At 37.9% G+C, this 15,450-nt stretch overlaps 1 protein-coding gene across 2 annotated transcripts in view; it reads right to left on the bottom strand.

The window, feature by feature from the left end:
- Window positions 1-10,706, bottom strand: part of UBLCP1 (ubiquitin like domain containing CTD phosphatase 1) — a 36,025-nt gene extending 25,319 nt beyond the window's left edge. The window contains exons 1-8 of one of the 2 annotated variants that reach the window (XM_059917610.1): window positions 10,500-10,706; window positions 7,251-7,448; window positions 5,998-6,089; window positions 5,506-5,591; window positions 5,309-5,424; window positions 4,202-4,300; window positions 1,868-1,905; window positions 1,206-1,304 (exon numbers count right to left, since the gene is read on the bottom strand). In XM_059917610.1, coding sequence (XP_059773593.1) covers window positions 1,206-1,304; window positions 1,868-1,905; window positions 4,202-4,300; window positions 5,309-5,424; window positions 5,506-5,591; window positions 5,998-6,089; window positions 7,251-7,404 — 684 coding nt within the window. In that variant the 5' untranslated portion in view covers window positions 7,405-7,448; window positions 10,500-10,706. The remainder of the gene's footprint in view (window positions 1-1,205; window positions 1,305-1,867; window positions 1,906-4,201; window positions 4,301-5,308; window positions 5,425-5,505; window positions 5,592-5,997; window positions 6,090-7,250; window positions 7,449-10,499) is intronic. The other variant, XM_059917609.1, reaches the window with a different exon arrangement.
- Window positions 10,707-15,450: the final 4,744 nt, after the last annotated feature.

The following is a 15,450-nucleotide window of genomic DNA, read 5'->3' as shown; positions in this document are numbered from 1 at the left end:
GCACAAAGGAAAATATTTAATTACCTATAATCCAGTTAGTACCAAAGAATGCAACTAGATATTCTGATATATTTCTCCAGTCTTTGTGATACAGAAACAGCAGCAACCTCAAAGAGTTCACAGATCTTTTGTTAAGCTAAGGGAACCCCTGAACCAAACAACGGTTAAAAACTATTTTCTAACAGTTTGCAAATACTGCTAAAATACTTCTTTCACTTTAATAATGTATCATGAAAAATTTCTGAAGTACTAAATACTGCATCAAATAATTAGCTGCATTCCATTAAATGGACGAACAAAAATGTGTACAACCAACTCACTACTGCTGTAGGGATTTGTTATTGAGGATTTCTTTTTATTCCTTTAATTTTTCATTATTATAAACACTCCTGTTTAACACTTCCCAAACTTCTTTTTACTGTTTAGACTTTGTACATGTACCACTTTAGTAGGTAATATATTATATTTTTCCTTGATGTACGCAGTATCTCCTTTATTGAAAACTCCACACACACATAAACAATTCTATTTATGACTTTTATGACTTTGACAATTTTAATACTGTCTTCCCTAAGCATTCCTAGTTTGCTAAGTTCTCCCCAATTCCTATTAGTCTGTGTTTCCAAAAGGTATGGACCATGTCTCCTCATCTCTTTATTCCCAACAGTGCCCATTACAGGGCCTTGCAGATCATAGAAGTTCATAATATGACTAGTTACTTGACAAGTAAACAAAGTGAAGAACCTTAATCTTTTTAGCCCAACTCTTCCCTGATGGTTCTTATTGCTTTCTCTAGGGCTTCACGTACATCACCCCAAAGTACATGCATCATGATATATCTGCTTTTATTTATCAGTTTCATAGAGGGCAGGGCAAGTGTGTCCTGGTCTGTTTCTAGTATCTTCCTTGACAACATTCAGTGTTTTTTCACACCTACTCTGTCTTTAGCAACACTGTGCTGTTATCATCACAGGACAATTAACCATGACCTTTCTTGACAGTCCTTCCCCAAGATCCTTAACTTTGTCACTAAAATTCAAATCTGTTAACCTGAAATACATCTTCCTATGTCAAAACTCAACTGATATTTTATTATCCACTCAGATGTATTTCTAAACTCTGTGTAGTTTATTCCATCAATATAAATATAAAAGTACACCAGAAAACAAGCAAGTCTTTCAATAAAAAGTAAAATAACTTCTTACATCTATTAATCCTCTCCTTGGAGTATGCACTGTTATCATAGCAGCACTGTCCAACATGAAGGTTATCTTGTAATTTGCATTTGTACTCACTCCCAGCTCCTATAAATACAAATATTCATGTGGTTAAAATACAATAATGTGGAAAATTCCAGGCTTTATGAAAAGTCCAGTTATAATTTCCCATAATGCCAACTTTCTACCCCCCTGGCTACCACACCTTGCTCAACAACTAGCAAGCATTTTAGTTTCACGAAGCGAAATCGATAAATGGTAGTCCAAAGAACCCTAGTCTATTTAGCTCCAAAATGAGGGGCCCTTTTCAATGTACTACCAGAAACAGGTTACTTCCCAATTTAATATTTTAGAAGAGCATCACTCCTTTAAGTATCACATACCAGAGAAAAGAAGGAAAAGAAAGTATTAGCGTAAAATGGGAGAAAGAGGAGAGGAAGCTTTGCTGTACTTTTTCTTGAAAAAGACATAGGTAATCAATGCAAACCACCATTAAGCAGACTTTAAACACACCTCTAACTCCTGATACTGGCATTTGTTTTGCTACTAAATGCCCTCCAATGACAATGAAATTAATTCAATTCGGAACTTTCTAAAAAGACAAATGCAGTTTCAAAACGTTCTTAAATGGATTGTTTTCTAACACTTACTTTCATTTTAGCTTCAATCCACTTCATATTTGTTGCAGCTAAAACATGAGGAATGATAACACAATATGTATGAAAAGCTTGAATTTCATTTAAAAAATCTTTCTTCTGTATAAATCAGTTAAGTTTTCTAAGCAAGACTAAAAGTTCAAATACATCACAAACAATCCCTAGCATATTTATGGTAATTTCCTTTTAACTATTTATAAAAATAAACTTATTTTGGTATGTCTTCAAGACAGTAACATTGAAACAACTTTTATCTAAAAGATAAGGTAACCAATGCTCAAAAGAACTCTGAACCTAGGAAATTCATAAATCAAGACCTAACCACCCTTTTAAAAACAGCCCTAATACTGTTCTCTATTAGTTCTAAACTTGAATTTAGGGTGCCTGGATCTCCATTTTCTTCTGCGTTCCTACTGCCAGGCAACACACAGGTATATATGTCAACATAAGCAGATTAATGTTATGTGCCAAAAGTTTATGCTGAAGACTGCTAGGCTGAAGACTGTCAAAAAATGCTAATGAAAATTAGCATTTTGCCAGGCTCAGCAAACTTAGTGCTCATTGAGTCCAGCAGCTTTTAACAAGAAGTCTGAGGCAACTAAATTCACAAACCCTATCTATGTTACGTGCCTGCTCATTGTCAGACACCAACCACTTCTGAGATCACTGATAAAAATTCAAACTTCAGTTTTATGTGCCCTACTCATCTCAAGTTATTGGACTAAACTATATAGGTATTACAAAGTAAAATGTTTAAAAATGGAAAAAGGAGTTCAATTATTTAAAGTGTGTATATGAGTGTGTGTATATTATTTAAGGGCAAAGAGGTAGCTGAGTCCTCAAAATAAAAATCTTTAGCACACATACAAGAACCAAAATCACCTTACATGCAAAACTGGTCAGTTGAACTAGAATTTTAGAGATTGATGTATCTACAATGACAACAATCAGGCGATAGGGAAAAACAATTTTTTTAATTCAGAATATACTTTAGGACTATAATCCCCAGATGAAAAACAGAAAGATTTACAGCTAATAAAAAGAGTTTCTAATTATTAAGAAACTATTACATGTCAGACATGTTACTAGTTGCTATACCAACATTTTATTCTTACAACTACCCTGTAATATAGATTTATTTATCTTCATTTCTCAGATGAGGAAGCTAAGGCTCAGAGCAATTAACTGACCTGTCTAGTGTCACAAAGTGAGGTCAGAGCCAGGATTAAAACCCTATTCTATTTAGCTCCAAAATGAGGTGCTCTTTTCAACGTACTACCATGAAATTCATTTTTTAAAAAAAATTTATTTTAAACATGATTGTAAAAAGTTCTCAAAGTCCCTAAGTCTACTCTAACATTTAGAGAATAAACTTTTTTCTCAAATGTCATCTCAGATGTCAGAGTTGCTGAACAAAAAACTGCTTCCCAGAAAGCTTTCTTCTCTGTATCTTATAAACCAGAAAATTACGTATTTAACTACGTATTGAATTGTAATGGCTATGCACTCATAGTAACACTAAACTATTGAGATACTCTGATTATAAAAGAAAATACAAAGGAAATTTACAAACTGCAGAACAACTATGTGGCCTCTCATCAAAAACCTAGTACGATTACCATCTTTAGGGATTTTATTTAATTCACAATTAGGATAGCTCTTTTCTGCTTATGACATTGCCAAGAGGTAACTTTAAATGTCTGTGGGAAGGTGAGATGTAAATCAATACACTCCCCTTCCCTTTTCAGAAAGTCGTGCCACAAAAAGATTGTCACCTGAACTAAACAGTGTGCTCAGTAATGTAGTAAATTTACTTTTTGGAGCAAACTCACTGTTACCACAGACCTGTAAGTTCCTGGAATGGCAGACCACAAGCTGAGTAACATTGCTTTAGCCCATTTATTGATTTTCCTTGAGTAAATTCATATTGCCTTTATTTCTGAACTACATCACTGTAAAATTTTTTTTAATACTTATCTTTCTCCAAGTGTTTTGAGACTAGAGTGACGAAGAAAGGAGAAAGCAACAATATACTAAAGCATCAAAGATTCTATAGCAAAGATCAGAAAGAAAAGATCCTAATCAAGGTGGGATCTTGTGGAAATAAGGCCATTTTTTTTTCCACACCATAATCTACTCTCTTCCTATATTTAATTATTTCAGTGGTTATTTGGCAAATACACATAAGTTTATATTGTGATGCAAGAAAGTCAAACATGCTTCATCAGAAATTTGCAAAATATAAAATTTAAGTCACATTTTATAAAGCAGAGTAATATAAGGAACAACCTTATTTTCATGGAAATCTGAACAAGAAATATAGCTTACACCAAATAACAATGTCATAATCCTCATATGCAGATGTTAGGAATTCATGAAGATATGGCCGCATTAATTCTACCCCAGTCTCTGCACAAGACCTATGGTCTAAAAGAAAATCAGTTAGAGATGATGATTAGTTTATTATCATGGACAAGTACCTAATATCAATTAAACTTCTGAAATGTAACAGAAACACTCAAATACAAACTACTTCAGACTAACTTACATCAGCTGACAAAGGGATGTCTTCAAAGCACACAATTCAATATTCTTGCAATCCAATTTTAATTGATCAATTCTGTTCAATTTGCAAAGACCGATACCCAGAATTCAGGTTTATATAATAAACAGTAAATTTTTTTCTCATCTAATCTCTAAAACGTAGATGTTATTTTAGGATATGAAAAACTAGGGCCACATATACTCACTTTTTAGCCATTTACCTCCCAAATATAATCATATTTCACCAAAATAACAGGTTTGATTAACTTAATAATCAAATTTTTAAAAAAATTTACGCTAACTTATGACATGTACTTAAAGTTAAGGATTAGAGGTAAATAAATTCATTCTAATATCAGGAGTTAACTAATCATTTCTGGCAATATTAGAGGATGAAAGAACAAATTTCTTTTTTGTTGACATGAAATTTTAAATTCAAGAATCTGCCTTGAACATAATTAAATAGAAAACCAGGAATAAAATATCAAAAATGATTTTTAAATAATCATAAAATGTTAAGTGTTAATCAATAGGGAATCACTTGATTAAATCATCACACATCCATAAACTAGAAAAGCGCCTGACCAAAAAATACACATATTTAACTCACAATGAATGTTAAATGACTGCGATGTTCAATATATCATTAAGTAAGCATAAAAAGGACATACATACAAACACCCTGGAAGATGCACATAAAAATATGAGTAGTCATCTTTGGATCTTGGGATTACAGATGACTTCTTTTTTCTCTTACAATAAAATGATTTACTTTTAAAATAAAAAGAAAAGCTTTCAAATATTTCATATTGCAAGGGAAAAACAAAGAAATAAAAGGGGAAAATGCTATTGTGGATAACAGAAGATGGAGCACAGTTTTAGCTGACTTACCAAATAATGTATAATCAACATCTAGTACCAAAAGTTTTTTCCCTTCCCTGGGAGGATTCAAAATTTCCACTTTGTACTCTTTTACTCTGCGGGAAATTTTCAGTAGGTTTTCCTCCCTAATGAAAAATAAAATCAGATGAAATATTCACTTTTTCTCAAATTACAACCAATTTCCTTTGATGATGAAAAGCACTCACCTATTTTCTACTTCAACTACTTCATCTTCAATATCAAAGTCGTTAATAACATCATCATTGTCAGGAGGTGGACCTAAGACATCTTCCTATTAAGATGAAAAATAGTTTTGTTTGACCATATTATCATTAACATAACAAATACATTCATAGCATAAAAAACAAATAAGAGGTACAATTTGAGTCCAAGAGTCTTGCAAGCACACACTACGGGAAAACGTCCACATTTTATATTTTGTTATATATGTTCACTGGGCAGATTTACCATGTTAAATTTGACCATTAGCACTACTACTACACTTACAGCTAGCTATACACTAACAAATTTCCCAGTATTTGCCTTCTGCTGAGTTAATAATACATTCATTGTGCAGCTTTTACTTTTCATTGACTGCTAAACTGACAATTTTACCACAATTAAAACTATGATACAACAGTGTGATATAAACCATAATATCTTCAAAGGGACAAATGGTAACAAAAGTAAACATTTACCAAGCTCTCCTCACGAGTTCCCATCATCATGATTTTAGTATTTGGTTTCAGTTTGAGAGCTCCAAGCTTAACATCATTTTCTGCAGGTTTGCCTACAATACAAGCAAATGACTGTTTTCTCACTAAAGTTCAGGTGCTGGTTTCACTATCCCATTACACAAAACCCTAACATTAAAAGGTTTGGTACAGATTCCACAGCAAGTATTTTTTCTTAAATTAACAAACTGTTACTGCTGAATTAGTAATTTCTAACACACTAAGAAGCAGTAATTAACACAAGGTTGGAATTTTTCCCAAACTCTTAGAGGAACACCTTTAATTCAACTAACTAAACAAAATAAATTCATGTTTTATTCTGTTGTTCAAGATGAAGATGACTGTTTTCCAGAAAGTCCTGAAAATTGAGTGCCTGAGATTACTGTACATTTACTGCTACTCAGAACTCACCGTTCAATGATAAGACAAACACCTTGAAAGTGCCTTTTAACTGAATGTGAACACTGCCTATAATTTTCAAATCATTATTACTTTCGAAACAGAAAAGATAATTTGGGGAGAGTAAAAGGCCCAAGCTGTAATGAAAAGGCTGTGCTAAAAGACACATACTAGAAATTACACTGGGGACTTCCCTGGTGGTCCAGTGGTAAAGAATCCGCCTTACAAAGCAGGGGACGCGGGTTCGATCCCTGGTCAGGGAAATAAGATCCCACATGCCGCGGGGCAACTAAGCCCGTGCGCCACAACGACTGAGCTCGTGTGCCTCAACTAGAGCCCGCATGCTACAAACTACAGAGCCCATGCACTCTGGAGCCTGCGTGCCACAACTAAAGAAAACCCGTACACCAAAACTAGAAAGAAGCCCACACGCCACAAAGAAAGATCCCGCATGCCTCAACGAAGATCCCGAGTGCCGCAATTAAGACCCGACCCCGACATAGCCAAAAAAAAAAATTAAATAAATAATATATAAGTCTTAAAAAAAAGAAAGAAATTACACTGTTTACCTGGGACTTCCATGTCACAGGTTTAACAAGCAAACATCAACTGTCAGAGGAAATCAAAAGTAATCTTAATAGTGGTGGTATTTTCAGGTATCCTTAAATATTCTTACTTGTACCATCAAAAAAATTTTAGGGATATCCCTATCAAAGAAATCTCCAAGAGGAAAGACTTACTAAAGTGAACAGATAATAGCTATTAAAAAGATTCATAAATATATCAATGCAATAAATTTGAAGAAGGGAGAAAATTACCTTTAACTTTGAGTCCAAGTAACTTCTGGCGTTCTGGTAGCACTCCCGTAAGGGTCTTGAGAAACTGTTTGAGATCTAGCACAGTATCATCTTCTGAAAGTGTGGTCACTGAATATTCCTGTCCACCCCATTTTACAATGATAGGAAGAGCCATCCTTGAAACATACGATGAGGCAGCTTTTGTTCAGAAAAAGATACCTAGAAAGAAAGGCATATACAATTTAAAATAGATATATCAAAGATGTATGTAAACTTGTAACTTTAAATTTTATAAACTGTGTCATTTGAGTCCTATTTTACAACTTGATGGTAGAGAAACAGGATTTTCTACTTACAGAAATGTTATCAGAATGCCAAAAGTTATCAGGAGTCAAAGTTAAAATTCTCCCACCCTCTCAATTTTTGGCTTAAAGTTACAACTTCCTAATATTCTATCAGATTCTCCCTGTTCAAGTGGAAAGTTGCAATAAATGAGCTAACTATTCCTCCCTCTCTGATCAGGTTTATGCTACTGGCAAGTTCCTCCATGATGGACCGTCCATGTTCATTTACCATTTGCAAGGTAGGACAGTGAGTTGTTAAGAGCATAAACTCTAGAGACAGATTACCTGGGTTCAGAGCTCAGCTCTCCCACTTATTAGCTATTTAACCTTGGAAAGCTAACTGACTCTTAGTGCCTAGGTTTCCTCATCTGTAAAATAGGGATGCTAATACTACCTACTTCTCAGGGTTCTTAAGAGGAATAAATTAATTTTTGTAAGTCACACACTACCTGGCACATAGTAAGCTCTAAACAAGTAAGTACTGGTTACATAAATTGTTTTAAAAACTAGAACTGAAGTGTTCCAGGCACTGCGTTAAATAAATCGTAAGTGGCCATTATTTGTTTCATATTTAATACACTGGACAGTTTTTACTCAATCTCCTTTAACAAGGTTGTTTGATAAGAACTGTCCCTCTTTTACAATTAAGGAAATAGGAGTTCAGAGAGGTTATGTAATCTGCTCATGGGCACACAGCTGATAACAGAACAAGTCTTCTGACTAAATCTCATGTTTCTTCCCTTACACAACTGTCTCTCTTGAATTGCATCTACAGGAGTTAAGGCACCAAAGATCAGTAAATACAAAACCTACAGGCACAGATATAAGTACACAAAGATTATATAGCAGCTGCCACTCATCAACAATAGCATGTAGGTCTCCTCCCCCCATAAAGCTTTCTACCAGTTTTCATAGGTTTGTTCCCCCAACAGGTCAGAGAACTAGATTTTCTAATCTCAAAGTAGTGGTATTTCCAAATGCTGTCATATATTTAATACAACATTTGACTTCACTCTTCAAGTATTACAACCAACTGCAAGAAATAAGGCAAATTATAAATCTTAACATGCAAACGTAATTTGGAAATTTAAGGTGCCTTCAACATGCCCATTAGAAAAGAGCACCGTAAATTCACTTACATTTATTCTATGTTTACAACCTGCTCTACTAAAACTTTAAAGAAGATGTGTTACTTTAGGGCAGTGTATTCTATTTGGAGAGAACTTGCTCTAACAAACGTTTTAATCCTCAATAAAAAGCCAAATGGCCCTTTTGAGTCAAATTGAAATATCATTTAAATATTATTTTTCTGTGAGAAGTGGAAATAAAACTGAAAATTTACAAGAGCTAGGAATGCAAGTAGCACTAATACAGCATATTGTGTTGGGCAGAGCAGAACATGTGAAGTGAGATCACCTGAACTCTAGGTGAGCGTGGACAAGTCACTGCACCTCTAGACCAGTGTTCTCAAAGTGTGGTCCCCAGACCATCCAACAGCACTGACCCCGCTTGGTAACTTGTTGGGAATGTAACTGGGTCTGGTGAGAAGAGACCTAGCAAATCTGTGTTTTAACAATCTCTGTCTTCCCCTCTCCCATCTCTGAGGCATGCTAAAGTTTGAGAGCCAGCATGCTCTAGGCTCTTCAGTTTTCTCAGCCTTAGAAAAAAAATGTGCCAGATGGCATGGGCTCTATGTGCTTAGTAAAACAGTATACAAACGTCATCACCCATGCCACAAGTGGGATCTCCAAGTTGACAATTGCTCTAAAGGACCAAGCACAACAAAACACCATAAAAAATTTTACCGCATAAAGTCCTTAAAACTGTTTTTCAAAGTTACTGAACCTCATTCCTTCAATATTTAGATCATTAACAACAATGGAGCAATGCAATGCAAATGCATGAGTCATTTTATGTTTTCACATTTAGCCTTCTTTCTTACACAATTTTAATGTTTTGTATCACTGCAGACCCTATCAGATTTATAAACTGAAAAATGATTTTAGGGGTAAATGTGGCAATCAAACCCGAAAAAGTAAGCAAGGAGCACACCTTTATGGTGAAACTACAGTCAAGAACGGCTGTTTGGGTAAATTCTTCTAACATACAGTGGTGACTTGCCTAGTCAAGGCAGGAATGTTTACTTGACAAGAATAGTGTTAATCCCTGCGATAACAGCCGTGACATCACTTTGTATACTATAAAAAGCAATACGAATGGTGGTGAAGATAGGAAAATGATAACATGCTCAACAACTTAATTGAATAATCTCATTAATCTTCACAATCCTAAACTGACAACTACTGTCTTCATCATACAGACTAAAAAATTGAAAAAGAGGAAAAACAAATTGCCCGAGACCACACAACTAAAAAGTAGCAAAGGCAGTTAATTTGAAAGTAACAGCAGCAAAAGTTAACACCTTGGGAATTGAGGGGAGGGAGTTAAATTTAAACACGCCCAGTAAAGGGTAACTGTTGAAGTACCGTCAACTCCTCCTCGGGAGAGCAGGACAGCAACTGCGAGGGAGTGCAGAGAAGAAAGCTGTGGGAAGTGACTGGTATGAGACAGCACAGAAGGCAGGCAAAGACCCCAAAACCCGAGAGGGCCGGGATACGTTCAACAGGGAGGAGGGAGAGACGGACAAACCCCAGAAGAGGGAGGAATAAAGGTTTGGGAACGCAAAATACACTGAGGCGCCGGAAGCCCTCCACCTAGGCGACGAGGCTGGATGGGAGGGCGTCGGCCCCTGTGAAAAGCCGGCCGGGGCCGGAGGCCTGGGCCGCGAACCTGGGCAGCCGCGGGCGGGGCCCCCACGAGCAGCCACCAGCCCGCCCGCCCGGCCACAGTGGAGGCCGGGTCGCGAGGACAGCAAAGCTGCGTCCCCCAGCCCCACGGCGCGCCGTGGTGCCCCGCATCCCCTCACCTGGAGCGCGGCGGAACCGGCAGCAGTGAACGCAGAAACCGTCCGCAGCGGAATCCAAGGCGACCGGAAGTGAGAGGCGGGGACCGGAACCGGCTAACGAACCGGAAGTTAGGGTTTGAAACGGAAGCGCGCCGGAGAGCGGAAGGTTGCTTCCCTTGTTTCTCTTCGGGCAGTGATGTTACATAGTCGTTGCCAGGGAGTTCCTCACCGCGACGAGGGAACCAGGCCTTTCCGAGAATGTGACCGCTGTACGGATGCCTGCAAGTCCCGGATGGCTTCCGTCCCCCTCGCCCGTTCTGCGCATGCGTCCGCTGGCGGGCTTTGAGTTGGGCAGGCCCTGCGGGGGTATGAAGTCTCTGGTATTGTTTCGCCAAACTCGGAGCTGGAGTCGGTGCGCTGGCTTCCCTGGGTGTGCTGAGATCTTCCTGGGACTCGGGCCTAAGACTTGTGTGGCTTTGTCATGTTCCGAATGAGGCCTCAAAGGTGATGTTTGAGGACTGAAAACTTGAGAACTCTACCTGGCACCAGGGGCCACCAACACTAGTAATTTCAGGAGTTCAGAATTCTACCCGTTTTACCCAATCAAAGAGGAAACTGAGGATGGTCAGGGAAGGGGCAAGCCCAAGTCTCAGAGAACCAAGGAAGCAAATCTCATGAGAGCTGCATCGAGATTACTGTAGTCTTGTATGGAATTAGTCTCCACCCGCCCATTCCCAGGTCCATTCCATCTTCCTGCAGAATGCTAAGAAAGCCAATTACAAACCCTGACAAAAGAATTCCAGGGTTTAATGGAAATTCGGAGCAGCCGCTGTCTGGTACAGCGAACTCCCAACGTGCATCACTTTATGATAGGCAAGAAAAAGAAGTTAATAATTGCCCACTAGATTCTTGTATGTGGCGGCAAACAAAACTTAGGTTTTGAAAAGGAAGGGAAAGGGAGAAAATAATATTGGCCCCAAGTATGCACTAGTCCTTGAATTACTTGTATTTTTCCTTCTACTTGACAGCAGTGTCACTGATCCATGTTTCCCTTTCGGCTGTCATGGAACGGAAGCAAAGAGCCAAGTTTTGTGTCTTAACAGTTTTTTAGTCGAGACACACAAACTATTTTACGTTTTCCTTCCCTCTTCTGGTAATTTTTATTGCGCTAGTAATGTATGAGTATCTGCTCATTTTTAAAAATGAAACATATTTTCCGTAACAAGTATTCCCGCTATCCTTCAAAAAATGGGAAACGGAAAACCCAAAGTTAAAAGAATTTGTACAAAAGTCACACATTAGCAGTCTAGCCAAAGAGATGGCCAAAAGACAAGGGACTGGACTCCAGAATGAATTTTCTTTCAACCCAATCTCTTTTTTGCTTTGTTCACGTGCCAAACAGCTTCTTGGCGACTTTATATTTTTGCTGTTGTGGTTAGAGAAACTTGTTTTTGTTAACATAACGGTGAACTAAAACATTTTTAAGCTTCACTAATTCTAAACAACAGGATACATAAGGAGGTTCCTTTTAATCATGGAATAGCCATTGTGCAGAGTCTGATAAGTCTGGTATTACTAGAGTGTAAATAATTTAATAATTACAAATTATCTAGCCAAGTGTTGAACAGTAGTATTTCTCAGAGAATAATGGTAGCAGAGATTTACCAGATGATTTTAAGTTATGCCCAAATCTCAGTTCCTCCAAGTCCATTTATAGACTTGGTCCATTTACCAGATGATTTTAAGTTATCTTATGCCCATATCTCAGTTCCTCCAAGTCCATTTATATTTAGCTAAACATTCATTAAATCAAAAATAATGTTAAGGGCTTCCCTGGTGGCGCAGTGGTTGAGAATCTGCCTGCTAATGCAGGGGACACGGGTTCGAGCCCTGGTCTGGGAAGATCCCACATGCCGCGGAGCAACTGGGCCCGTGAGCCGCAACTGCTGAGCCTGCGCATCTGGAGCCTGCACCCCGCAATGGGAGGGGCTGCGATAGTGAGAGGCCCGCGCACCGCGATGAAGAGTGGCCCCCGCTCGCCGCAACTAGAGAAAGCCCTCGCACGAAACAAAGACCCAACACAGCTAAATAAATAAATAAATAAATAAATAAATAAAGTAGCTATTAAGTAAAAATAATAATAATAATAATAATAATGTTAAGAAAACACTTGGAGTGGATTGAAAGATAACATTGAATAAAAGAACTGGACTCGTGGTAACTAGGAATGTATATAAAGTGGACCTAAAAAGGGGCTCACAGCCACTCACAACTTCCAATAAGAAGAGAAAAATTAAACGTCTGCCTCCTGTTGCTCACTAGAACCTTCTTCTAATGTGTGGAGGATGATATACTTGTGCCTCACTCATACTTCTCTGCAGCAACTAAAGGTGCCTGGGAATTCCTGCATAGGGTTGTTTTTTTTTTTTATAAACATCTTTATTGGAGTATAATTGCTTTACAATGGTGTGTTAGTTTCTGCTTTATAACAAAGTGAATCAGTTATACATATACATATGTTCCCATATCTCTTCCCTCTTGCGTCTCCCTCCCTCCCACCCTCCCTATCTCACCCCTCTAGGTGGTCACAAAGCACCGAGCTGATCTCCCTGTGCTGCATAGGGTTTTGATAGGTTGTCAGGCCTAAGTGATTAAAAGAAATATGGAACAATTTCAAAAAATCAGATGGTAAACTACTGATACCACTGTGCCCATGTTTGGATTGGAAGACAAAAGGACATTCCTGCACCCCAGACAGAAAGCTACCACCCCTCTGCATGTATCTCCATCTTCCCCTGACTTCTTTACTTCATTCCCTTTCTCAGGCCGTTTTCTTCCTCTCCTTCCAGTTGAAAAACAATCCTCTTTCTAATTTCTTTTTTTTTCATTTAGTGCACTACAGCACTTTGTTTCTCTCTTTTAATGTTTATACCCTTGTTTTTTCCCTGACTGCAATTAGTGAGCTGAAAATGGTTAGAATCTGCCCCATAGAACAGATTCTGCAGGCCCTTAACTCACCCTGGCAAGTGAACTACTGCCTTTCTCTATTCATCTTGCTTTCCCAAACGACTACTTAAAACGTCAACTCTCTTCCAACCTCAGATCTTCCAGTTTACATCCTTGCTCTTGGCAGATGACATTGTCTCATATTTTGTTAAGAAAATAGAAAGTCTCAAAGAGGAATTGCCTGAACTTCAGACCTCCAGATCTACAAACTAAGTTATATCTGCACTTGTCCTCACTTCTTTTGCTTGTTTCAATGCGGCAATTTTCTTCTACCTGAAGTCAACCCTTATATTTGTGCTCTGGCTCCTTCCCTCTCAGGAAACTTTATATAAATCCAGTATCCCTCTCTCTTGCTCTTGTATTTTTAACCTCTCTCTTTCTACAGGCTCATTTCCATCAATGATAAACATGCTACAGGATCTTGCCATCATAACTACTATCCTTTCTTTTCACAGTTGGGCATTTCAAAGCATTGTTTGCATTTGTCTAAACTTGACATAATCTGTAACTGTGTATTTCAGACAATTTGTTTAGTGACAATCTTTTACTATACTGTAAGCTTTGTGAGGAAACAGACCATGTCTGCTCTGTTCACCACTGTATCCTCAGAGCATAGCATGATGTTGGCTAAAGCAGGTACTCAATACATATTTGCAAATGGATGAATAATGAATAGAATGTCAAGTAATGAAAGATTATATAATAATACATATTATACATATAATAACATATATCAGTGATTTATAATGATTATAATTTGTAATTGACTCTGGATGCACAGGAAAGTTCTGAAATACACACCAAATGTTAACAGTTCATGGCACCATAGGATGCACTCAGTAAGTATTTGTTAAATGAATGAAAGAAATTATCTCTCGATGGCATCATAGAGCAGGTGAGTTTCACCTTGTTTATATTTTTCTGTATTTGAATTTTTTACAATAATTTTGCATTCTTTTTCTCTTTTATTAAAAATAGTACAAGGGGGCTTCCTGATGGCGCAGGGGTTAGGAATCCGCCTGCCAATGCAGGGGACACGGGTTTGAGCCCTGGTCCGGGAAGATCCCACATGCCACGGAGCAACTAAGCCTGTGCGCCACAACTACTGAGCCTGCACTCTAGAGCCCATGAGCCACAACTACTGAGCCCACGTGCCACGACTACTGAAGCCCACGCGCCTAGAGCCCGTGCTCCTCAACAAGAAAAGCCACCACAATGAGAAGCCCGCGCACCACAACAAAGAGTAGCCCTCGCTCGCCGCAACTAGAGAAAGCCCGTGCACAGCAACAAAGACCCAACGCAGCCAAAAAAGAATAATAATTAAAAAAAAAATAGTACAAGACTTCCCTGGTGATCCAGTGGTTAAGACTCTCGCTTCCACTGCAGGGGGCACAGGTTCGATCCCTGATCGGGGAACTAAAATCCCACATGCTGTGTGGCATGGCCAAAAACAACAACAACAAAAATAATACAAACATATCCTTACCACTATTAATTTTTAGGCCTATCCTTGAAAATCTTTTCTGTGCTTTAGATATATACACGTGTATACAGTTTATACATATTTTAAAATAATTATGTATACACAGGAGGTTGCAAAAAGAGATTATGTGTACACTTCACTCAGTTTTTTCTAATGATCTCATCTTACGTAATTATAGTACAATATCAAAACCAGGATATTGACATTGGTACAATGTGTGTGCATATAATTGTATGCCATTTTATCACATGTAGATTCATATAGCCATCACTGCAATCAAGGTACAGAACTCTTCCATCACCACAAAGATACGCCTTGTGCTCCCTCTTTATACTCACACCCACCCCCATTTCTGTCACCATTCCTAACCCTTTGTCACTAATCTGGTTTCCATCTCTATGATTTCGTCATTTCCAGATGTTATGTAAACGGAAATATATGGTATATGCCTTTGAGATTGGCCTTTTTCACTCAGAATAAGGC

Source organism: Balaenoptera ricei, chromosome 3 (assembly GCF_028023285.1).
Source record: "Balaenoptera ricei isolate mBalRic1 chromosome 3, mBalRic1.hap2, whole genome shotgun sequence".
Lineage (NCBI taxonomy): Eukaryota > Metazoa > Chordata > Mammalia > Artiodactyla > Balaenopteridae > Balaenoptera > Balaenoptera ricei.
This window is presented reverse-complemented; position numbering and strand designations above follow the sequence as displayed.